Below are 26,605 nucleotides of genomic sequence, written 5' to 3' on the forward strand. Positions count from 1 at the left end.
CGCACCAAAGAAACAACTGAATGCCTGTGGCCAGGGGCAGGGTATATGTGGAGGAGGACCAGAGGCATCCTGGGAGCTGAAAGCTTTAACTGTTTGTTGCCTGGATCACTCCAACCACATTATCCCCATGGTATTCCTGTGGATCCGTATGGAACCTGAAGAAGAAACCTCTGTTATAGGCATGCTTGCTGTATCAGGTTGAACAGGTTTAGATTGTTTTGAAAGTCTAATAATTTGTTCGGTGAAAAATGTATTTCCAATAAGAAACTTTGTCCTGTAGGCAGCTAAATCTTTATATTGGCCACAGGATCATCAGAATGTAGATAGTCAAACTGCAGGAAGAGCTTGTTTAGGTGGTTAGTTGCCAAACATGGCTGTGGTCATCTTAGCTTGTGGGTAGAAGTTTTTTTCTCTTCAATCTGTGGATGGGGAGGGCACTAAATCTGCACGATTGTGGTCATCTTGGCACCTACTCACTTGTGGATACCCTCGTTTGAAGAATGATAGACAATAATAATCTATACTACAGAAAGTGTTAAGTCTAAAGATAGTGGGGGTTCTAATGGCCAGATGGGTGATTCTATTTCTACCATCCTGGCTTTAATAAACCCAGATGTGCCCTTATTTGATGTGGTACGTTTTCTACTTTTTCAAAATACTATGCCTTGTTGGGCTAGAATATTATCCCTACATAGTTCAGGAGTTGAATAGCACTGGGAAGTTGGTCCCGGAGCTATTAAATTCAATGCGCTGTTCTGTTGACTGAATGATTTCTTCTCATACCCTCCTGAGGGTGCGAGGAGAAATCCAAAAAAGTGCCGGACGCAAGGCTGTTTTCCGTGGAGCTAACAGCCTCACGGCCGGCACTTTAGTCTGAGAATACAGGTTCTCGCGGCTAAACACCCACGTTAAGCCACAGAACCGGCATTCTCCAACTCAACTTGTGTCGGACTAAACAGCGAGCTGATTTGAGTATCTCCGGGACCAACTACGTAACCAGTCTGAAATATGCCAATATAGGATCAACATGGGAGAGAGAGAGCCTCAGAAGTATAGGGGTTAATAGATAAATGGATGTTTGTATTGTAGAAGTCTTTTTTTTTACAAATGTCAAATTATTTTACACCAATCTCTCAGGCTTTTAACACTTTTCTTACCACATTTTCATCAACAACTGTAGCTTGTTGAACTCGAAGTCTGTAACATAGAAGAAAAGAAAGACCAGATGCACCATAGCAGCTATTAATAATTATATGTCATATGCAAGGTTTTTGGTATAAATTTGGCCAAAGTTCACTGCTATTTTTTATTTTATTTTGTGTGGTGCCCAGGAGTGGTTTGGCTGGGATGGTTTGGGGGGTGCAGCACGCCCAATACATAAACCCCCATAGTGTTAAGGACATATCCGATGATGTTACCTTGACGTTGGTGGGTAAGCTCATAACTTTGGACAAATTTGTGCCAAAAACCTCGTATATGATGTATAATTATTAATGGTTGTATGGTGCATCTGGTCTTTTGTTTTTTCCATGTTGTAGTATTAAGTCTCAGCTAGGTAGCACATCCCATTAGAAAGAGCTAGGGTGTGCAGTCCAGGCCCCCTCCCCTAAAATATTGAACTAGAAGTCTGTGCAAATATTTTCTTTTGTGCTGTCAGAGACCATCTCTGGTCCAGCTTTGGGAGTACCATGTGTTGTATATTTTCTGATTTTAACGGGTTTTGTTGTGTTTATTAAAATGCATCCTGTGCTTATCCCAAAGATGAATGCTTTGGACACACTTGGACAAACTGCATTGCACAGAGCTGCACTGGGAGGTCACCTGCAGACTTGCCGTCTTCTGTTGAGCTTTGGTTCGGACGCGTCCATCATTTCTCTGCAAGGCTTTACAGCAGCACAGATGGGAAATGAAGCCGTGCAGCAAATTCTAAGTGGTGAGTGACCACCGCTTCATAACTATACTTTTAGAAAGGATGTTATTTTGGGATAAAAGTTTATTTATAAGGATTATGTTGTGCTCACATTGGTGAAATTATTACAATTAACTTAGGCGAGTTATAAGATTTTACCTTCCTTTAACCCAGTGGTTCCCAAACTTTCTTGAATCACGGCGCCCTAGAATATCAGCATTGTTTACACGGCACCCCTAAGCCAAAAGTTTGTTATTGAGAAATTCAGAAAAAAATTAAGTAAATGGTGCTTACCTGTCATCCTTAGGCTCAGTTATGTGGTTGTGGACAGGTTTGTGCTTCTGTTTGTCCACATATTTACACTACATTGACCATAAATAATTTGATTTGGTGCTGGACCACCAACCTGAGGCACCCCCTGCAAGTGCCCCGAGGCACCCCAGGGTGCCACGGCGCACAGTTTGGGAGCCACTGCTTTAACCATTTTGGTGCAGTCAACAAATGGGACTTGTCCTCTCCATACATAAAAACTACATACATCAAAAGCAAATATTCCTGCTACCTGTACTCATCTCCGGTGGGCACTCACGTATGCTCACTGACATCAGTTTTGTGAAAGAACAAAAAAAAAAGTTCCTCTTTTAAACTAGGTGACTCCATACAAGCTAATGTCCAGGCATGGGGGTAGATTTGTATTAATCTGGTTACAAAAAGTTAAGAGCACCTACATTAGAAAGAGAGGGGACCCCTCTTTCAAGTGACGGGGCCCTTAGTATTTATTTTCTAGTGATCTCCAAATCATATCACGATGCACTGCAGAAATCATAAGATTTCATCTCTACCATACAGACACAAAAACACGTGGCGGTAGCATTGTTGAAAGAGGGGAGACCCCTTAGCTGTTATTGCCTTTTGATCACTTGACAATGTTACTTATGGAGTTTGCCCTACATTTGCCCTATCACCCCATAAAGGCACCTGCAAGGGGGTACACACACACACACAAAAGAAGGGAGTCCCCTCTTTCAAATGATGTTGGCCATTATCATATACTGTATTGTCTGGTAATCGCCCTCATACTTACCTCCATAGTAGTAGGTATTTGGTAATAACCAGACAATAGTTTGAACAACAAAAAATGTAAATTTTCACATAGATATGGGATCCAAAACCTAGATCTACAGCATCTTGTGTCAAATAAAAAAAAAAGGGGTCCCCTCATTTAATTAGTTTTTCCAGTATAGAAATATAGGCTGTTGTGGGCTTACCTTATTGTTCCAACACAAGTGTTTAAAATGAGACAACAAAAATGATCAAAATAAATATACATGGTAATTTTCAAGTGCAGGTTTTGGTGTAAAAGGCTACATGTAGAATCCTGCTGGTTGCAATTTTGAAAAGGTGGATTAATGTTGAAGCTGGAACCACAAATGGTCTTTCTGGTATTTATAAAGAAAAACACAATCACATTTGTTTTACGTTCACATCCCTGGGGACAGATTCAATTACCCACGGTGTTTACCACATGGTTAAAGCTCCAGGTTTAATGCCCAGTGATATTCAATGAAAAGACAATTGATAGCCAATTTCCTTGTGTGGTAAACCCACAGGTATTGCTCATTAATACATAGATTCAATGTTAAATACTGGAATCTATTGGTTTCCATGAGTGTTAAGCGTCAAAGTATGCATTTAACACAGATTTATCCTCGCAGCTCCTGGGGTAAACACTGTAGCTATTTGAATCTGGGACTTACCTTCATTTTGACTACATTTTATGTGTTAGAGCAAATGGACTAATTTTATTGTCTGAAACTGCAATGTTTGCTTTAAAAAAAAAAAAAAAAAAAAAAAAGTTCCAATTTGTGGGGACTGCATATTAAAGTAACAATAACGATGTTAGAATGTGACAAGCAAGCATCGAAAAATGGGCTCAGCACAGGATGAGAAAACCCTCAGTAGTGAAAATGTTAGTTCATTTAAAAAATAAATAACTGATTTATATTTATTATTGATTATATAGTGCTACCATATTATGCACAGTGTACAGACAATATTAAAGAAGTCTAAATTCTTTACCATACATAGACACATTCTCTAGAATCCATTTTTTTTTCTGCATTGAATTAACCTACCATCTGGAGCGTATTAATGTCTCAGGGCCCCCGTGTGCAGCATGCTCCCACCTCAGAGCAGCAGGCCCCCTCATCCTTACATATACTTGCATTGTGCTGCCAAGCGGGTCCCTCATCCACCTCAGCGCCATCTTCCCAGTGATAATCAGGAAGAAAACCCGTGCACACAAGAGAGCAAAGGCTCTGGCACAGTGCCAGAGCCTTTGCTTTCACTGCACAGCACCATCTTCCCGAAGAGGTCACTGGGAAGATGGTGCCACGGTGGAGGAGGGACCCACTTGCCTGCAGTGCCCAGCACAAGGTAAGTATAGTTCTAGCTGCAGGGTGTGCGGTGCGGGCCCCCCTGGACTCAGGGGCCGGTGTGCACTGCATACCCTGCAACCATAGTTAATCCGCTTATGCTTACTAGTATGATGTTGGGCAAACTGGCGCACCATGATAAATCTAAGCAGACACAAGGAGAACATATCTCTACACAGATAAATCCCTGGTCGGAATCCAGCACATAACCATGGAGCTAAAACTGGATCTCTGTATAATGCAAGATACTGATGTAAATAGAAGATACTATATATGAAGTTCTTAATGGATGTACATATGTACCTGTCTGATAGATGTATGTGTGTGTATCTATAGCCACATATATTTTTCTTACATGTAGAAAGCACACCTGTCCGCACTTCTGACGTGGATTACAGACTGCTTGAAGCTTCAAAAGCTGGAGACTTGGACACTGTAAAGGTAAAGGTGTTCTAGCAGTTATAGCAGTTATGATCTATAAACGGTCATATTACTGATGATGGTGGTGTGTGGTTATCTTCTCAGAAATTGTTTAATTCCTCTCTAGATGATGAGTATATTGGTTATTAAGATATTAACAGAATTTACTCTAATTATTCCTCCATCTGCAGACTTGAATAAGTTAGCATTTCCATCATCATTATCATCATCATTTTCCTCAGGTTTGTCTTTTCTACTCTGTCTTTTCTTTACAGGCCCTTTCGGATTTTTGTGGATACAAATCTATAAATTAGTAGCAGACTATGTACCCAAACCCTAAGTACCCAAATGATATAGTGGACAGCCAAATATTCTCTGTAAAGCGCTGTGGAATATGTGTGAGCTATATAAATAATTGCAAATAATAATAATATATATGGTTTAGGTACATATTGAAAAATATTTGGAGAAGGTTTCTGTGTACATTAAAACATTTGGGTCTAATACCAAATTGTTTTAACCCCTTTGCTATTAATTGGGACTCATCCTATGCACTGGTTCAAATGTGGTGGTATTTACTTAAAAGTTCCAGCCTTTATAGTTGTTGTTGCTCTAACCCAGGAGGGTGTCCTGACTTGATGACGTTACCTTGATGGAACCACAATGTTGACATTTAGCACCACCTCTCCCTGACAAAACACTGCATACATATTTAAAAACCAGGATAGGGCACTTTTAATGCCTTCTCCCCTGTCTTCATCATACTGGCACCCACGGACTTAGAGTTGCTCTTGCTTGAAATATGGGAGATCCCTATTTTTATGCAGTAGGTTGTCTAGTTTTCAAAATGGTATGTCTTGTAGAGGTATCATAATATTCCTAAACATTTTATGCATTTCATTCAAACATATAAGAGAAAAAATTAATTTTCTTCTTCACGGTCCATAGAGACCTTGGGGGGAGGCATGTAGGTGATGGGAACCAATCCGGGCACCACGCAGTTAAAGCTTTCAGCTCCCAGGATGTACTGGGTCCACACTCCCGATACCACGCCCCCGAGCTGAGTGTGGACACAGGCTCCAGCCATCGTGTTCCACTGGACCACCAGGGACAATTTGGTGCGGGAAACCAGCGTCCCAGGGGTTAATCGGCCAGGGGAGATGGCTTCCCTGTTTAAGCGGCTCCTCAGCTCAGCGTGCCTTTCTGCTGCGGTCTGGCTTCCCTGAACTGCTCTCCTCCTTTGGACACGCTTCCTCTGAGTTCTCCGGCGGCCATTTTCTCCATGGTGCAGTCGCAGTTCTCCCAGGACAATGCGTGGTCCGGTCCCCCTGCATACCTCTCCCCAGGGTCAGCGTATGTAGCACTATAGCCTACCAGACACTGCGTCTGTGTAGTTGAGTATAGTGCCGTTTTGCAGCATCTTTCCTGCATTGTATGTGACTTGTGCTAGCGCTGCCTGTCTGTGTCTCTTTTTTTCTATCAGTTTATGGCTATACTCTTTCTCTCATTCGCTTATCTAAGCATAAGACAGGACCAGTATATTGCTCCCTGTTGTATTTATACATACTCGTGGTTGCTTTGTACACAGTGCTATATTGTGTGTCATTTACCCTGCAGACATGTCTGACAAGGGTAATGAGTACATTACTGTACCTATGCCGCAATCTTGCAGATTATGTACTGCTATTTTCAGTGAGGAGGATGTGGTTCGGGATGGGTTATGTGTGAGGTGTTATAACCCGCCATGTGCCTCGAACCCTCCGACATCAGTACAGGAGCCCCCTTGGATGGTTTTTTCTACTTCAGGGTCCATAGGGTATCCACAGGATACCTTGGGGTATAGGTGTGACGTCAGTCGCAGGGCACCAAAGAGTTAAGCTTTCAGCCTCCCAGGATGCACTAGGTCCCCCTCCTATACCTCGCCCCCGGGCCAAGGCACCTCAGTTTAGTTTGGTGCCCGGCCGGCGTCGGGTGCACCTGTCGGAGTGGGGGCTAGAAGAGCCCCTGAAGCTTTCTTCAGTGCAGCTGTGGCTGCACATCTGGATGTACAGCATGGACAGTCAGTCCTGACGTCCATGCTGTCTTCCCTACACCCCCGCCGGTACCAGAACGCCGGTACCGATCCGGGGATGCTGGTGAGCATCTGGGGTCACAGCTAGCGGTGACCCCAGATGTTCCGGACCATGGCCGGATCCAAGGGGGACAAAGGTAAGCAGCGGGGTCCCGCGGTGGGTCCCCGCTGGTCACATGGTCCTAAGTTCCCAGGCAGGGGGCTCCCTGGGGACTGGCTGCAGCGTGGAGCCAGGTACTGAACCTGCGCTTTCCACTACCCCCTGGGACAGCGGACCGCAGCAGAGCGGTAGCACTGCGGCGTCCCAGGGGTTAAATGCATGCCAGGGGAGCGCGCCTTCCCTGTCTCACAGCCGGCGCCTCCCCCGCTGCACACACATGGTGAACGCTGCTGGAAGCCTGGAAGGAAGCATCGTGGTCTGGGTCCCCCCGTATACCTCTCCTCCGCTGTGGCTCAGGTCTGTGTATGCAGCGCTGTGTCCTACCAGGCCCTGTGTCTGTGTAGTTGAGTGATCAGCGCTGTTAGTGCAGGAATTGTTATTTCTCTGCATTGTATGTGACTGTGCTAGCGCTGCTGCCTGTAACTTTATCTTCTCAAAACTGTCAGCTTTATTACTGTCCCTGTTCTTTCTGCTAAAGCCCTTGCAGTGCGGTGCTGCAGGGTGGTCTCTCGCCTATTTAATACTTAATTGGTGAGAGAGGTCACATACGTGGTGCCATCATGTCTGAAAGTGATTTTCCCCTCCGGCTACAGTGTACCACGTGAAAGTACCGTTAGCGGAGGGGGAGGGTAGCGCGGAGGGCCTTTGCCGGCAGTGTTTGTCCATGGCGCGGCCTATTACGGTTACAGCACCGTTTTACTCCGATGGGTTTGTCCCAGCAGTCTGTGGTGTCGTCACCCATGCAGGGGTTCCCACGACAATTGGTGGTACCCCACAGTCTCCCTATTTCCCCGCTCCCGGGTTCTCAGGAGCCAGCGTGGGTTAACTCCCTGACGAGTTCTGTACAGCACTTGTCGGATGTGTTGCAAGGGGAGTCTGTGATGCGGCCTCATAAAAGGCCGGTGGCGTCTCTGTCCGCTCCTTATGAGGATGACGAAGGGACGTCTGATGATGGGGAGATTCTGGATCCTTACGATCAGGAACCTCTCCATACTAAGGACGCTGATGCTAAGTCCAAAGTATATATTCCTGGACTTATTCGGGCGGTCCGCACAGCCTTGGTGATTGAGGACGAAGTTCCCCCAGCGGCTTAATCTAAGTATGCCTTTTTCAAAGATGTGAAGGGCGATGCCACAGTCTTTCCTCTTTCGGGTCAGTTGGTGGACCATTTAGAGGAGGCGTGGAAACAACCTGGCAAAAGATACCAGCCGCAGAGACGCCTGGCGGTGGCTTATCCGTTCGCGGATAATTATTTTGCTAAGTGGGAATCCCCTCCACAGGTGGATTCTCACGTGACCCGTCTTGTCCGTAGTGCCACATTGCCGATGCCATCCATGTCCTCCCTTAAGGATGCTACGGACCGCAAGGTAGAAATCTGCCTGAAGTCCGCTTATTCCCTTGCAGGGGGGGCAGCACGGCCGGCTATGGCCATTTGCTGGGTTGCCAGAGCGATGGAGCGCTGGGCGGATTCATTAGAGGCTTCTTTTGAATCCGACTGTCCGGCCGACCAGGCGGAGTTGATTGGCAATCTCCGTGATTCGGCCACCTACATCAACGAGGCGGCTCTAGACATTAGTACTCTGGTGTCTAGAATTTCTTCAGCAGCGGTAGCTGCTCGTCGCACCTTGTGGCTGCGATCCTGGAAGGCGGACGCAGATTCCAAGAAAGGTCTGGAAGCGTTGCCGTTTACCGGAGAAGTTCTCTTCGGTCCGGACCTGGATAAGATTGTGGCCACGCTGGCGGCAGCCAAATCTGCTTGTCTCCCGTCGGTCGCTGCTCCTTCTGGTTCTGGACCATCGTCCTTTCAGTCATCTAGGGCCCAGGGCAGGCCCAAACCACAGTCGTTTCCTCGACAGGCTGGCCCTAAGAAATCGGTCAAGCCCCGGAAACAGGCATGGAGTACCAGACGTCCGGCCCCCAAGCCAGATGACAAGCCTGCGGCCTGACGGTCCGGGCCTCCCTTTGGGGGATCCCAGGGTGGGAGGCCGCCTGCTGCAGTTCTCCCGGTGTTGGTCGTTCACTACGACAGACACTTGGGTTCTGGAGGTGGTCTCCCACGGGTACGCCCTCTCCTTCCGGCACAGACCCCCGGCTCGATTCTTCACCACGGGTCTACCATCAGACCGGAACAAGGCTACAGAGCTGCGGAAGGTATTGCACACTATGCTCCAGGCTGGAGTTATAGTGCCTGTTCCATTCTCCCAGAGGGGCCAGGGTTTCTATTCAAATCTATTTTTGGTACAGAAACCCAATGGGTCATATCGTCCGATTCTCAACCTCAAAGCACTCAACAAGTCTTTGCGGGTCCCGAAGTTTCGGATGGAGACCCTACGGTCCATCATTCTGGCGCTGGAACCTGGGGACTACATGGTGTCATTGGACATACAGGACGCTTACCTGCATGTCCCTATTCTTTTGCGCCATCAAGAGTTCCTTCGGTTTGCAATCCGCAGCGACCACTTCCAGTTTCGGGCGTTACCTTTTGGCCTGGCGACAGCACCACGTGTTTTCACCAAGGTGATGGCGGTCATGGCGGCTTCTCTGCGGCTGCAAGGAGTCCGCATGTTGCCGTACTTGGACGACCTGTTATTGGTGGCAGGATCTCCAGAGCTCCTGTTACACCACTTGGACTTGACCATTGTACTGCTGCAACGGCACGGCTGGCTAATCAACTGGCAGAAGTCCACTCTAATCCCGTCTCGGAGGATTCTGCATCTTGGAGCCTTATTGGACTCGGGACAGCAAAGGATCTTCGTGACGGAGGACAAGATCTCTGCTTTACAGTCAAGGGTGCGCAGTTGTCTGCACAGCCGCCGGGTGTCCTTACACTCGGCGATGAGGTTACTGGGCTCCATGGTGTCGGTGTTCGACATGGTGGAATACGCCCAGTTCACTCCAGACCTCTGCAGCACCTGATCCTGTCCAAGTGGAACGGGCTGCCTCAGTCTCTGAAATTCCAGACGATTGTGCTCACCCCGGAGGTTCGCCTGTCCTTTGCGTGGTGGTTAAAGACGACCCACCTCAACAAGGGACGTCCGTTCTGGGTTCCAAATTGGGTCCTGTTGACAACGGACGCCAGTCTTCGGGGCTGGGGAGCAGTTTCGGGTCCACACTTGTTCCAGGGCAGGTGGACGCCGACAGAAGCGGAGCTTCCAATAAATATCTTGGAACTCCGTGCGGTCTTCAATGCTCTCCTGCAGGCACAGCGGTTTCTCCAGGGTCACCCGGTGCAGGTCCAGTCGGACAACGCTACCACCGTGGCCTACATAAACAGGCAAGGAGGAACTCGCAGTCGGGCGGCTCTCGTAGAGGTCTCTCGGATCCTGGTTTGGGCGGAGCGCAATCTTCCGGCCATATCAGCGGTCTTCATCCCGGGAGTGCTAAATTGGGAGGCGGACTTTCTAAGTCGCCAGGACGTTCATCCAGGGGAATGGTCCCTGCACCCGGACGTTTTTCAACTACTGGTGGACAGGTGGGGTCTTCCAGAAATCGACCTCATGGCGTCCCGGCACAACAACAAGTTGCCGGTGTACGGGTCTCGCACAAGAGACGAAGGGGCGTCTCTGGTGGATGCTCTGTCCGTCCGGTGGACGTTCCGGTTCGCATACCTGTTCCCTCCGGTCTCCCTTCTTCCACGGGTAATACGGAAATTCAAACAGGAAGGAGGGACGCTCCTGTTGATAGCTCCCGCGTGGCCCAGACGGCACTGGTTCTCAGACCTTCAGGGTCTGTCCGTGGACAGTCCTCTGCGGTTGCCGCTATGACCGGACCTTCTGTCTCAGGGTCCTTGCCTTCACCCGGACCTGACTCTGCTGTCTTTGACGGCGTGGCTGTTGAGACGGCCATGCTGAGGTCCCGGGGGTTTTCCAGCTCTGTGGTGAGTACCATGTTACGAGCTCGGAAACCGTCTTCCGCAAGGATATACCATCGCGTGTGGCATACGTTCTTCCAGTGGTGTTGACCGAGAGGTTATGCACCGCGGGAGTTTCGTCTGTCTCGGATTCTCGCCTTCCTGCAAGCGGGACTAGATCATGGGCTTCGCCTTGCTTCTTTGAAGGTACAGGTTTCGGCCCTATCTATCTGGTTTCACCGTAGGATTGCTACAATCCCGGATGTGCGCAACTTTATGCAAGGTGTTCTCCGTATTCAGCCGCCCTTTGTTCCACCTGTGGCGCCTTGGGATTTGGCTGTGGTCCTGAGGGCTCTCCAAGGACCGCCGTTTGAACCACTGGGCTCAGTGGATATTAAATGGCTAACAGCTAAGACTGTTTTCCTTCTGGCCATTGCTTCGGCCAGACGTGTTTCTGAGTTAGGGGCTCTTTCTTGTAGACCCCCTTTCTTGGTTTTTCATGGGAACAGGGCAGTGCTCCGCACTCGGCCCGAGTTTCTTCCCAAAGTTGTTTCCCAGTTTCATGTTAACGAGGAAATAGTTGTTCCGGCCTTTAACTCACCGGGTCTTTCCGTAGGTGAGGCCTCTTTGGATGTTGTGCGGGCCTTAAGGACTTATGTTGACCGCACTTCTTCGTTTAGGAAGTCGGACGCTTTGTTTGTCCTCTATGGCTTCCGTAAAAAGGGTTGGCCTGCTTCAAAGCAAACTTTGGCAGCCTGGATCCGTATGGCTATTTCTGAAGCTTATCTTCATGAAGGCCTACCGGTCCCTCCTTCTCTGAAGGCTCATTCCACTAGGTCTGTGGGTCCTTCGTGGGCAGCTCGACGTGGTGCCTCGGCAGTTCAGATCTGCAAGGCTGCTACGTGGTCTTCTGTCCATACCTTCGTGAGGTATTACAGGTTTGACACCTTCGCCTCTCAGGATGCTTCCTTCGGGCGGCGGATTCTCCTTTCTGCACAGGAGCGTCCCCACCCTTAAAGGATACTGCTTTGGGACATCCCCAAGGTATCCTGTGGACCCTATGGACCCTGAAGTAGAAAATATGAGATATGGTAAGAACTTACCCTTGTTATCTCTATTTCTACGAAGTCCATAGGGTTCCACAGGACTCCCGCCCTGTCGCACCTGTGCTGCAGATGGGCTTTGCTCTGGTCACCGGTTTTCCGTCTCCCTCTGGTGAGAATGTGATTCTTGTATGTGTCCAGATCTTAGTTCTCTCTCTTCCTTCTCCTCCTCCGGCCTATGGCTTGGTAACTAACTGAGGTGCCTTGGTCCGGGGGCGGGGTATAGGAGGGGGACCTAGTGCATCCTGGGAGGCTGAAAGCTTAACTCTTTAGTGCCCTGCGACTGACGTTACACCTATACCCCAAGGTATCCTGTGGAACCCTATGGACTTCGTAGAAATAGAGATAACAAGGGTAAGTTCTTACCATATCTCATATTTTCTCAGATGCTGGCCTCCATTGTGGACCGCCTGGGGGTCCCGGCTGTTGTTCCTCCTGTGGGGGTACCACAGCAGCCCGTCCCTCCCTCGCAGGAACTACCACTGATTATGCAGACCCCTCCAGTACCGCAGCAGGCGGTCATTCCCACAGTGGGATTATTACAGGGTGAACCTCCATCATGGGTGGATGTTTTCTCTACCTCAGTGCAGAGTCCGGCTACGGCCATTCAGACCATGTTGCAGCGTGAGAAACCTGTACGTCCTGTGTTGTAATCTCAATCCACACAGCTCTCAGAATCTGAGATGTCATCTGATGACGGAGAGGTGGCTGATGCCTCTAACCCCGACTCCCCTTGTCAAGAGGCGGAGCCTAAGTCAAGGATTACTATTCCTGCCTTGGTGCTTGCAGTCAGATCCGTATTGGTTATAGAGAATGACGAACCAGACCCTAAATCCAAACACCCCCTGTTTAAACAGTTGAAGGTGACTTCGGCAGTGTCTCCCTCTGTCAGATCAGCTGGTGGATATGCTAGCAATCGATTGGTAAGAGGTATCGACCTCATGTTACCCATTTCCTGAGACTTATTGTAAAAAATGTGAATCGCCCTCTGCAGTGGATTCACACGTTACACGGTTAATTACCTATGCCTTCCTCTTCTTCCTTGAAGGATCCTATGTATAGGAAGGTGAAAACTTGCCTAAAGTCTATATACTCTTTCAGGAGCTGTTGCCCGCCTGTCCATGGCTATCTCCTGGGTAGCTAAGGCTATAGAGAGTTGGGCTGATACACTTGAGTACTCGGAAGTTCCAGAGAATCAGGTATCATTGGTCGGCCGTGTCTGCTTGCCGTTCCCTGTGGCTATGCTATTGGAGTGCGGATGCCGATTCTAAGAAAGGCCTGGAGGCCTTACCCTATAATGGGGAGATTTTGTTTGGTCCAGACCTGGACAATATTGTTGACACGTTGGCCAAATCCAAATCTGCCCTCAGCATCTGCTCCTGCAAAGTCTCGAAGCTCCTCCTTTTGGTCATTTTGTCCCTAAGGAAAATCCAAAGGGCAGTCCTTGCCTAGGCAGTCCACTGCCAAGAAGACTGCCAAGCCTAAGAAACAGGCCTGGGGCACAAGACGTCCGGCCTCCAAACCGGAGGATAAACCCGCCGCCTGACGGGCCTGGCCTCCCTCTGGGGGACCCCAAAGTGGGAGGCCGACTACTTCAGTTCGCCCGATGCTGGTGTCAAACCACCAAGGATGCTTGGGTAAGAGAAGTGGTCTCTCAGGGGTACGCCCTCTCATTCCTTCGAAGGCCTCCCCACCAGTTTTTTTGCACAGGCCCTCCTTCAGATCCAGAATTCCATACAGTCCTTGCTGCAGGCAGGGGTAACTGTGCCAGTTCCGCTATCTCAACGAGGGACTGTTTTTTATTCTACTCTCTTTCTGGTTCAGTAACCAAATGGGTCTTCTCGGCCTATGCTCAACCTCAAATCTCTGAACAAGTTCCCGAGGGTGTCCAGGTTCAGGATGGAAACCTTACGATCCATTATACTGGCTATGGAACCTGGGGATTACATGGTATCACTGGACATTCAGGATGCATACCTACGTGTTCCCATAACGCTTTCTCACCAGCATTTTCTGCGGTTTGCTATAATGCAACGACACTTCCAGTTTCGGGCGCTGTCCTTTGGCCTATCCATGGCTCCAAGGGTATTTACCAAAATTATGGCTGTCATGGCAGCCCACCTGCGGAGTCAGGGTATCCGGCTCCTGCCATATCTGGACGATCTCCTCTTTTTGGCAAGTTCCCCAGAAGTGCTTCACCACCACCTTCAACTGACAGTTGTATACAAGCGCACGGGTGGTTAATCAATTGGAAAATTCCTCCCTAATTCTCTTGCAGAGCATGGTTCATTTGGGAGCCTTTCTGGATTCTCGCCAGCAGAGAATCTTTCTAACTCCAGAAAAGATCTCCACGCTGCAGCTGCAAGTACGCAGATGTCTCCGCAATCACCGGGTGTCGGTCCACTCGGCGATGCAGGTTCTGGGATCCATGGTGTTCACATTCGACATGGTGGAATATGCTCAGTTCCATTCCAGGCTCCTGCAGGGGCTGATCCTTTCCAGGTGGAACAGATTACTCCACCGGATCAGGGCTCAGACGATGGTGCTCTCTCCGGAAGTGCGCCTATCTGTCTTGGTGGCTATTGACGTCTCATCTAACCACGAGTCGCCCCTTTTGGATAACGGACTGGATACTCCAAACAACGGATGCCAGTCTTCGGGGATGGGGCACAGTGACCAGTCCACACTCCTTTCAGGGCCGGTGGACAATGGTAGAGGCATCCCTGCCCATCAACATATTTTTAACTTCGGGCTGTGTACAGGGCCCTCATGATGGCAAAGCACATTCTTCACGGAAAGCCCGTGCAGGTTCAGTCTGACAACGCCACCACAGTGGTTTACTTCAACCATCAAGGAGGCACTCGAAGTCGGGCAGCAATGACAGAAGTGTCACGCATTCTGACATGGATAGAATCTCATCTCCCAGCCATTTCTGCAGTGTTCATTCCCAATTGGGAAGCAGATTTCCTCAGCCGTCACTGCGTGCATCCAGGGGAATGGTCTCTTCACCAAGAGGTGTTTCAACTCCTAGTGGACAAATGGGGTCTCCCAGTGGTGGATCTCATGGCCTCCCAACACAATCACAATTTACCAGTGTACGGGTCCAGGACAAGAGATGCCAAGCAAGCCTGGTGAATGCTATGTCAGTGAAATGGACCTTCCGGTTTGCGTACCTATTTCCTCCAGCCTCCCTGCTTCCTTTGGTTCTTTGGAAGTTCAAGCAAGACTGAGGCACTGTCCTGCTGGTGGCTCCAGCTTGGCCCAGACGTCGTTGGTATTCAGATCTTCGGAATCTCTCCATCGACAATCCATTTCTGCTGCCTCAACGTCCGGACCTGTTGTGTCAGGGTCCTTACCTTTACCCGGACCTGGATCCGTCTGTCTTGCGGCGTGGCTCTTGTGTCATCCCTCCTAAGGTCCAAGGGATTCTCTAGCTCGGCATTTGACACGATGCTTAGAGCGCGCAAGCTTGCTTCTGCCAGGATCTACCACAGAGTGTGGCATACATACTTCCAGTGGTGTCGTACAAGAGCTTTATGACCCTCAGGTGATTAGAATTTCCAGAATACTGGCATTCCTTCAACTGGATTGGCCCTCTGCCTACGCCTGGCCTCTTTGAAAGTGCATGTCTCTGCACTGTCAGTGTGGTTCCAACGTAGAATTGCTCCGCTTCCGGATATCCACACCTTCCTCCAGGGTTTCCTCCGGATTCAAACCCCCTTTTGTCCCCCCAGTAGCTCCTTGGGATTGGCAGTAGTAGTTCTTCTGGCCCTCCAGGGTCCTACATTTGAACCACTAGATTCAGTGGAACTTAAGTGGTAAACAGCTAAGACTCTTTTTCTTCTGGCTATTGCATCTGCCAGGAGGGTGTCAGAATTGGGAGCGCTCTCCTGTCATCCTCCTTTTCTGATATTTCACCAGTACAGGGCAGTGCTTCGTACTCTCCCTGAGTTCCTTCCTAAGGTTGTTTCTAGTTTCCATATTGATCAGGAAAATATAGTACCGGCCTTTCTAGCACCAGACCTCTCGGCAGGTGAGGCCTCATTGGATGTGGTCCGCGCCCTCAGGATTTATGTGGACCATACCAATTCTCTTCGGAAATCAGACTCCTTGTTTATACGCTATGGATTTCACAAGAAGGGATGGCCAGCCAATAAACAAACATTGGCTAGATGGCTTTGTCGGACTATCTCAGAAGCTTACAGGCAGGCTTGCCTGTTCCAACTTCTGTTCAGGCTCATTCTATTTGGTCTGTGGGTCCCACGTGGATAGCTCGCCGTGGCGCCTCGGCTGTTCAGCTTTGTAAGGCAGCCACATGGTCTTATGTCCAGACCTTTCTAAGGTTCTGTGCATTTGATAACTTCGTCTCTCGGGCTGCATCCTTTGAGCGCCGTATTCTATTCTCAGCGCAGGAGTGGCCCCACCCTTAAAAGGACTACTTTGGGACATCCTGAAGGTCTCCCTGTGGAGCCTATGGACCCTGAAGAAGAAAATAAGTTATGGTTAGAACTTACCTTTGTTAACTTTCTTTGAAGTCTGTAGGGTCCACAGGGCACCCACCCTGACTCACCTGGCTTCATATGGGCTATCGTACTGGTCACCGGTTTCCCATCTCTTTCTCTGTGAGTGTAATTCTTGAGTGTTCCAGTCTTCCTTCTCTCTTCTCCTCCTCCTGCCTTTGGCTTTTTACCAACTGAGGTGCCTCGGGGGAGGGGTATAGGGAGAGTGGACCCAGTGCATCCTGGGAGCTGAAAGCTTTAACTGCATGGTGCCCGGATTGGTTCCCATCACCTACACCCCCCAAGGTCTCCCTGTGGACCCTATGGACTTCGAAGGAAGAGAGTTAACAAAGGTAAGTTCTTACCATAACTCTCATTATTTTCAAGTGCAGGGATTATGATGAATATCTACATATGTACAATATTGAGTTTTGCTGTTTTGGAAGGGTGGATTAATGCAAATCCAGAACAGCAAAGTTAAGGGGGAAAAAAAATTTTTTAGTTCACTTTCTTGCAATTTCAATAAAAAAAATAACTTTTTCTGGTCGTTTTGGATAAATTGGTTTAATGAGGAGAACTGAGAAACTGTGTGCGATTTACAGTAAGTTCAAAGTCTTTTGGGGGAAAAAAAATATATAATTTATGTGGTTACTGCATTGATACTGATATTTATGCCCACAAAAAGCCAAAATAGGCTTGGCAGTGAAGGAGTTAATGAACACAACATCCTTCATACTCAATGATGATCATCACAAATAACATCTTCCCGAGCACAGATTTCTGTTAGCCAATCATAATAAATTTAATTTGGGAAGTCCTGAGACTATTTGCAGTTTTTATGACCAGGCCACTGCCCCAATTGTTCTTATAACCTGGTTACTGACTGCTATTCACTTTACATTCCCTACTGAAGTATTTATAGTTTTTAAAAACGGAATCGGTATGAATGATAGACCGGCACCAGTGAAGATCCCGATGGGTAAGTAATCTAATTATACCTACCCCCCCCCCCGCCTACCCCTCGCACAGGGGTGCCTAATCCTAACCTCCCCCCCCAGCTAGTGTCTATCCCTAACCCCTCCTGGGGTCGCCTGAACCTAATCCCCAATGCAGCCTAACCCTCCCTGGAGGAGCCTTCATCCCCCAGCTGTCCGCACCCGCCGCCTGGCTTACCTTCATTCGGTATGCCAGGTGTTGGGCTCCCGACGTAGGGATAATGATAGACGTCGGGATCGCACAGTCGGGAAGCTGGCGGTCGGTATACCTTTAAAGACAAGTGAATGATTATTTTATTTTTAAATCTATTTGCATTTCCATGCCTTTTTATACATGTGATTATACTACCGCATTGTGTGACTAGCTGAGCGTATTCATCGGAGTTTGCTGAGTTAAAGGAAAAATTATAGAGCATTGAATGCAGTTAATGTGTAAATGGCATACATTTGGAGTACAACAAAAATACAGTGCCTGCTGGTGTCACAATACTTGTTGATTTAAAATCACTACAAATACCTACAGTATAGTGGGAATAGTATGTTATTTACTGTATAACTAGTGCATTCGCGCTGTTATAAATAAGTGTTAAAGTATTAACAAGTGCCTCTTTTGCTTACTGTAGCATGTTTTTGATTTCACCTCTCCTTAAAGAAACAAACTTTGAACTTACTGTAAAATGTTATAATACTGAAATGTATAATTTTAATTGTAACAAGTCAAAAGCTCCCTGTCAAACTTTATAAAAGAAAATCAATTTTAGAAATAATATAACACAGCACCTGAATATACAGAAATGAGTGTAGTAAAAATAACATAATGATTTTGGAAAACTTTATGTAGGTAAATGATGACAGATTTAATAAATCACACAGAATATTAGTTAATGTACAATTAAAACTACTTTAATCAATTAAAAAATATATATATTGCGCAACCAATAATAAAATGTACATTTAATAAGGAGTTTATAATTACATGAAACGTAGCATAATAGACGGAAAACAGTATGTCACTTCTAATTAGGAACTTCAGAGTCACAAATAATGCATACACACGGGATGTGTTTTTGATGCCGGCGGTCACAATGCTGACCGCCGGCATCTAGACTACAGAATCCCGGTGAGGGTTAACTAACCTACGCCGGGAGACCGGCGCCTGGCATCCCGATCGAAGGGATGTCGAGCGCGGACAGCTCCGGGGGGGGGGGGCAGAGTTATGTGTAGGGTTCCCGGGGGGGACTTAGGGTTAGGCGCACCCCGAGGGAAGGTTAGGGAGATTACCTCATAAAGCTGATTGAGAGAATGCCAAGAGTGTGCAAAGCTGTCATCCAAGCAAAAAGGGGCTACTTTGAGGAATCTAACATATAAAACATATTTTGATTTGTTTAACACTTTTTTTTGTTTACAACATAATTCCATATGTGTACTTTCATAGTTTTTGGAGTCTTCAGTATTAATCTACTATGTTGAAAATAATTTAAATAAACAAAAAGCATTGAATGAGAAGGTGTCCAAACTTTTGACTGGCACTTGTACGTGTGTATGTATGTATGTATATATATGTGTGTGTATATATATATATATATGTATATATATGTATATATATGTGTGTGTGTATATATATATATATATATATATATATATATGTATATTTAATAGAACAAAAGAGCTGCGGCACTCCAAGATTGGTGAAATAAGTAATGCTGTATTTAAGCCATATATATATACAGTTTGAATTATTATTAATCAGATGAAACGACGATCTGCATAAGTAGGCTAACCACAGCAGGCAGGCTGTAGAGCAGGGGTTCCCAACCACGGTCCTCAAGGCACACGAACAGTCCAGGTTTTAAGGATAGCTATACTTGAGTACCGGTGACTTAATTAGTGCCTCAGTAACTTTGATTTACCCATCTGGGCTCAAGCATGGGTATCACTAAAACCAGGACTTTTGGTGTGCCTTGAGGACCGAGGTTGGGAATCACTGCTGTAGAGGATCTACTAGTGCTGATAAGTGCACTAAAATAGTCCCTTGCTATAATATTGTATTTATATCAGCATTGAGTAATAACAGATATCATTGCAAGTATATATGATTTGCTTATACTAATATTATTTTAGTCCACAGTTTGAACCTTTCTCAAGGTCAACATTATAAAGCAGCAGAGAGTACTTTACATTGTTTACCTTGGATGTTATTTAGCTTGCAAAACTGTTGGTATTTGCATGAAATGCGATACTGTAGGAGATGAGCTGAATCATACAGTATGCATGAAGTTTCTAAACTTTTGGTAGAGGGTTTATAATTGCAAGAAGATAATGTAGCTGCTGAAGTACATAGAAGTGGATGGTAAAGTGTGGGCTGTTGACGATGACCAGTGGGTTAAGCTTTAGCTGGCAAATTGGTGATGTATTAAATGGACTATGATAAATCCTTGTAGTATGGTAAGACCAAAAGCTGTGTGTTTGCCTTTGTGGAAAGTGTGGTCAATGGTATCCTCAGTGTAGAAGACCCATTCAAACCTTATTGCGTAAAATACTTGGAATTCTTGCCCAAGTCTGCATTTTTTTTATTCAGAAATTCTTGAAGATAGCTCATTGAAGGCTACTGGATGTTGATGAAAAGTGTGAATACACCTATATTTTGGTGGTGTTGCATATCTCTGTTCTTAATGCATCATCCTGATGTGCAGTGCTGGATATGTTGATTCATGGATAGTGTTTGCATGTGTACGGGTGGTCTGCAGTCCGCCCGTACACACCTGCAGATGGACAGATATGTCTGCAGACATATCTGTCGATCGGCAGTGCAGCATAGCCAATGCAATATGTCTGCGAGCGATGTCTGAACTTTTGTACATGTAGTCAAATCAGGCGATGCGGCCGATGATCCCATGCCGCACTATGCGGCAGGGTCCGGCATATTGGGCAGTCGGGCACCAGATCGCCCTATGTATATGGACCACCCGATATGTCGGCCCGTTGGCATGGGGGTCGCATCACTGTGGGGTACACACGTCGTTTAGTCTGTACCCAGCTTAACACTCAAAAAAAAGTCTTCCCACCACTATGAATTTAGATCTAGAGGTCACACTCCACTTGTCTCAAAATGTGTCGCAACCTAATTTAATAAAAGGTCCTGGGAATCAAACTATTCCCTTCATAATGATCATTTGTTTGTAAGGCCCCATAAAAGTCTGCAGCTCTGGAAAGTCAGAATTACAAAATATCAATATCCCATAAAAACAGAACTAGTACATATAAGGTTCATTAAAGGAAGCTCATATATGAGACCGAGGCTAGAAGGGTCCTGGTAATGAGAGCTAATGGGATATAATTTAACAAACCGTCAAAAACTTTTTGAATAAAAATGGGCATAGCAAATTTGAGTACAGAAATAGAAATAAAACAGAGGAATGCGGGGGCGCCACACCAAGATAGTATGTATTGGCAAATAAAAACAAGCAGAGCGTGCATACCAGAACAAGCTGTTAATCACCACGAAGTATAACAGCAGAAGTAGAGGAATGGTGCTCCCGGCTGGTGTCCCGAACGTCTCCGGGACCTCTTCATCGGAGCACTGACCACAAAAAGACAGATCACCAAGCCACCAAGCTCTGCTTGTTTTTATTTGCCAATAAATTTTATCTTGTTTGATGCACGATGTGGCGCACCTGCTTTCCTCTGTTTTTTTTTTAGATATCTCCCAACTGGATTTGGATAATCACGGGGAAGACGTGGGGCTACAATACTACGGTGGCCAGTGCTGTGATATGTGTATGGGACATTCTGTGGCTATATCTACTAAACAGATTTCCATTTTCTGTGCAATTGAAATACATACGGGTGTCTTTGGGATTACTATTTCTTGAATTTGCGCACTGACATTATATATTTTCTTCGACCGAAATAGAAATGCAAAACCTTTTTCACTTGCCCAAACCCCTCCCCTCTATGTTATGTGGTGTTTTACAACCATTGTATTACCGCTTTGTGCAAAAAAACAGGTCTATAAAATTTAGTTAATTGCTGCAACCAGCAGTAATTGGCACACACTGAGGAAGGAGCCATAGGTGCAGTGGGGGCCAAAAGGTCCCTCTGGGGCTGCTGGAAGAGTAACTTTCCTGCAGCCTCCCAGGGGGTGCTTCTCACTGGTCACATCAGGTGCGACCATGACGGGGAAGGCCTAGCCTGCTGCGTAGCTTTCTCGGGTGTACTTGCTTTTATTTGTTTACCGACTTTTTGTGGTGTGTTCAACAGTCAGCTGTATTCGGCTCATCACAGTTTGGACATTCAATTCAGTCACTTTAGTGAACAACATATGAGCGGTGCCACTATTCATCCTACTGGCAGTCCTCATGCAGATTGTAGTAGTTCACATGGCTCCTATTGTTAGATCTCATTTTTAAGTTCCAAGACCCCACTTCTCGGTGCTCTCTCTCAAACCACTGCTTCCCTCCACCACTTTGCCACTCCACCTCTCTTCCAGCCTGTGCTGATACTCCTCACCCATATTGTGCTTGTAGTTCAGGCATCTAATAACTCTACTGTTGCTATCCACTGAATTAATCGAGCCGGGCTGCAGATGATTTGAAAACTGGCTTTAAATGATCTGTTTGTGCGAAAACTGATTCAGTGATTGGCATCAGTATAGCTAACAATACCAGATTGTCTTTTTATTTAAAACTAGATCTTTTTGTAAATATATAAATAAGAGCAAAGGTTCATGCTGTGATGAGAGAACCATAATTACAGTTGGTGTCTGCTACTAATTCTAAGATGTTCCAGTTTGTTATAGAAGAGTAAACGCTCCTTGTGAAATTTTCTGAAACTGTCTTGATGCTGAGTTAGTGGTTACCACGACAACCAAAGAGCTCAGATCAATGCCTTTATTCCATATATTTAGCATCACTGAAGTACAGTACAGAGCTATTCCAAAAATAGCTGGCTAGTTTTGAAAGTGTTCTATGTACAGCTGTGTCCTCATATGCTATTGCCGCAGTTCTACCAAGCAGCACTTCTCGGCACGCCATGTTCTGTGCGTGTCTTTTTTGTCTTAAAATGTGCCTTAGTTGAAACGTGATGTGACAAAACCCCTTAAAGAGACTGCGCTGATTAATTTTATATACGACATTTGTGAGTGAATGAGTCTGGATCTGTATACGATGCAGCGACTGCAGCTTTTTTTTCACACCAAGTTCCATTGTGCTTCATCTGCGACTTTGTGCATATTTAAAACTAATTCCTGTGTGGTTAAAAATGCAGCCTGGTGTCTCTGGTACAGATTGAGTGGTGTTTTGCTGCGTTTACGGTTTGAATAGGACCCATATTTAAAGAAAAGGTGTCTATGCTACACCGCTTGGCGCAGATCTTGTGGCTAGGTGCATGAGGACACATCTGTAGGTGTATTTTATCAGATTATCACATGTAGAACCATATTTGATGTTCTATAGAAAAACATTTTGTAGAACTAATAGGCAAACTTTTGACAGAAGCATTTTACACCCAATATATCCAAGTGCCATGAGCAAATCCCTATGTATTACAAACATTGTTGCAAATATTAATTGCAGAATACTTTCTTGTACAAATTTGCAAACATATACCTAGAAATTTCACCATTGCATGATGCCTTTAATGTGCAAGAGAATATTCCGGTAGGCAAGTATGACCTCTCCAGAAGCTCTATTGCTTACCGGTGATGCCCAGGATCTCAGGTTACAGGCACAGCAGAATTTGGAAACTGCTATAACTATCTTGTAGTCAGGTGGTTATGGTGGACCGTATTGGAAAAGTAACAAAACTGTCTTCTGTTTATGCTTACTGTATTGTAATTATTCTGGATTTTCTAAACTAAACAAATATGGGATCACATTACTTTTACTAAAAATAATTTGACCATTAAATATCCAGTTATGTTTTTTCTTTGCAATTAATGAAATGAACTTGGAGATGTTCTATGCATGCCTTTTTGCTATAATGAGAATGTTTTTGGAAAATAAAACTATAACCTGTGACCATCTAAGTTTTGCTATACAATGTAATCATAATCAAACGTACCACTTGCCATGATTGTAGGAATGCTGTTCTATATTAAACTGAAGCTGATGTACTGGCAGTTATGAAATCAAATGTCCCTCAAATTATTCTAGAGCTAACATATTTTTGGCATCTGTAGTCTATGTATACTCTGAAGTACCACTCCTTATAAATAGCTGTTGATTTCTAGGGCATAGGCAGGAAATCCAGCTTTGTGTATGTAGTGTAGCATAAATGATATTGCAGCTCTCACACTAGACAGTTTCATTTGTAAAGGGATTTGTACATTTAGTATAATTGAATTCTCTAAATTGGCAGGAACATATCTGAACCGCCACTTCATAGTCCGCAGGATGTATAATACGGATTGTGCAGTGCTGTTGAGTTTGTATTAAGCCAAACAAGCATGCATACATTTGATTCAGAAAGATAAGGTATACAGGGGCCTATTCATCAAACCAAAATTTTAATTTTTAAGCTATTATTTTCCATATTTATGTATCACTAGTATTCATCAAAAGACTTAACGCAGGAGATATGACTAATATCTCCTTGTTAAATCAGTCTCCGTTAATTTCACCATTCCCCAGAATGAAATTAGACTATTCATCAAATTCCGAAAATTGTGTATTTGCGGAATTTGATGGTGATACTATACACGCCACTCAGGTGGCGTACAGCCCACGATAGTGTACACAAGCTGCTGCTGGAAAGGGATCTTTTCAGATCTCTTTCTGTTGCCTACACCTCTCCATACCTCTCCATACTATACACTTTAGCGCCGGTAATAAAGTGCATGGAGCAGACCCGCTCACTTACCGTAGGAATAAAGTTTATGGCGCGGCGGTGGAGGGGTGAACCGAGGACATCGGAGCTTGCGGGCAGGGGCGTATCTACCCATTGGCCAGGATGGCACTCGCCAGGGGCGCCGACCACAGGGGGGGCGCCACCCGGCAGTGCCACCAGTAGCCAAGGGGTGGATAAGTCCCTCAGCCCCACAAGTGTAGGGCAGACCACAGTGAGAGCGGTCTGCCCTACACAGTTTACAAACACGTAGCCGCCAGCGGCAGCTGTGTGTTTGTAATAGCAGCCAGCTAATGAGAGTCAGACACTCTCATTTGCTGCTGCATCAACCGACCGCAGAGGGAGCCGGCTGGAGCTCACTAATGAGCTCTGTCTTCCGGCTCCCACTGCAGCATGTGATGGGAGAGACGCTATTACGTATGATGTCTCTCCCATGCAGGAGAAGAGCGGGCGGGACTGAGCGGACAGCGGCGGTAGCGTCAGGAGCGAGGATCAGGTAAGTTTTTTTTTTTTTTTTTTTTCTTTGTGTATGTGTGGTGTGTAGGGGGGGCACTGAAATAGGGGGTGGCCGCTACTGGGGGCAATTTATGGGGGGGTGCCCGCTACAGGGGGCTCTGTATAGGGGTGGCCACTACTGGGGGCACTCTATAGAGGAGGCCACTACTGGGGGCAATTTAGGGGGTGGCCACTACTGGGGGCACTGTCTAGGGGTGGCCACTACTGGGGGCACTGATATAAGGGGTGGCCGCTACTGGGGGCACTTTATTGGAGGGGGGGTGCCTGCTACTGGGGGCTCTGTATATGGGTTGCCACTACTGGGGGCACTCTATAGGGTTGGCCACTACTGCGGGCACTGAAATAGGGGGTGGCCGCTACTGGGGGCACTTTATTGGGGGGGGGGTGCCTGCTACTGGGGGCTCTGTATATGGGTTGCCACTACTGGGGGCACTCTATAGGGTTGGCCACTACTGCGGGCACTGAAATAGGGGGTGGCCGCTACTGGGGCACTTTATGGGGGGGTACCTGCTATTGGGGTTTCTGTATAGGGGTGGCCACTACTGGGGGCACTGTATAGGGGGTAGCCGCTACTGGGGCACTTTATGGGGGGGGGGTACCTGCTACTGGGGTTTCTGTATAGGGGTGGCCACTACTGGGGGCACTGTATAGGGGTGGCCACTGCTGGGGGTAATTTAGGCGGGTGGTCACTACTGGGGGTAATTTAGGGGGGTGGCCACTACTGGTGGCACTGTATAGGGGGGACTACTACTGGGGGCACTGTATAGGGGGGACTACTACTGGGGGCACTGTATAGGGGGGCTACTAATGGGGGCAATGCAGCATAGGGGGATTGCTACTGGAGGGTTACTGCATAGGGGGGGGGGGGGGATGCCAGGCCATTACATTGCCAGGGGCGCTTGGATCCTTAGATACACCCCTGCTTGCGGGGCCACTGGGGGGGGGACAGATCCTGACCCGATGACTGCTGCACATTGCCCTTGCAAACCCAGAGCAGACGGCCAGCAAAATCACTGTGCAGGGAGCCCGGGTGGAAGGCAGCTTGAGGCGTCAGTCAGACTTGCGGGTAGCGCGGGGTGGAAGAGGCATCAGACAATCGCGCGGGGGAGACAGCCTTCTGTCAAGCGAGTAGCCGGGGGAAGGGGACGGGAGAGGCAGCCGTCGACCAAGCGGGTAGTCGGGGGAACGGGAGAGCCAGTCGTTAGCTCTGTGTGGGGGGGGAAAGCAGCCGTCAGCTATGCGGGTAGCCGGTGGGACAGGGGAGGCAGCCGTCAGTTGTCGGGGGGTAAGAACGGCAGTCAGCTGTGAAATGGAGCCCGGGGGATAGGCATCACAAGCTGGCTTTTACACTGCAGATTTTGTGGGAAAGGGATCTTTTCAGATCCCTTTCCGCTGTCTCCCCTCTGCCCCCAGCTCAGGGGCCAGAGTCTGCAGCCCCCTCTGCACAGCTCCTGCCCGCAGTACCCAGCCCCCATCCTGCAACATGCATATGACAGCCGGGCAAAGGGGGGTGGAGGTGTCAGCGGGATGCTGGGGACAGAGGATGCGGGTGGCACTTTGGATCGAGTGAGCAGCGGGGGGAGCCGGCCTGACCCACTGCCAGGGGACAGTCCGAGCCCGGAAGGTGTCTGTGAGGAGCAGGGACACAGGATGCAGGGGGCAGCAGCTATCACCGGCAGACCAGCGGCAGCAGCGTCTCTATGACAGCCGGGCAGACCTGACAGAGGGGATTTGTTGTCCTCGAGGTGCAATCAGCTGTGCGGGGTGCCCGGGGCTGCATGAGAAAAGTATCTCTTTTCCGAAA

General features: G+C 47.3%; 1 protein-coding gene across 2 annotated transcripts in view; it reads left to right on the plus strand.

Moving 5' to 3' along the window:
- TNKS (tankyrase) overlaps nucleotides 1–26,605 on the plus strand; it is a 252,832-nt gene that overhangs the window by 166,408 nt on the left and 59,819 nt on the right. For both annotated transcript variants that reach the window (XM_088448391.1, XM_088448392.1), the window contains exons 12-13: nucleotides 1,762–1,933; nucleotides 4,706–4,785. In XM_088448391.1, the coding sequence (XP_088304517.1) occupies nucleotides 1,762–1,933; nucleotides 4,706–4,785 (252 nt within the window). The remainder of the gene's footprint in view (nucleotides 1–1,761; nucleotides 1,934–4,705; nucleotides 4,786–26,605) is intronic.

Source organism: Taudactylus pleione, unplaced genomic scaffold (assembly GCF_031769625.1).
Source record: "Taudactylus pleione unplaced genomic scaffold, aTauple2 ptg000454l, whole genome shotgun sequence".
Taxonomy (NCBI): domain Eukaryota; kingdom Metazoa; phylum Chordata; class Amphibia; order Anura; family Myobatrachidae; genus Taudactylus; species Taudactylus pleione.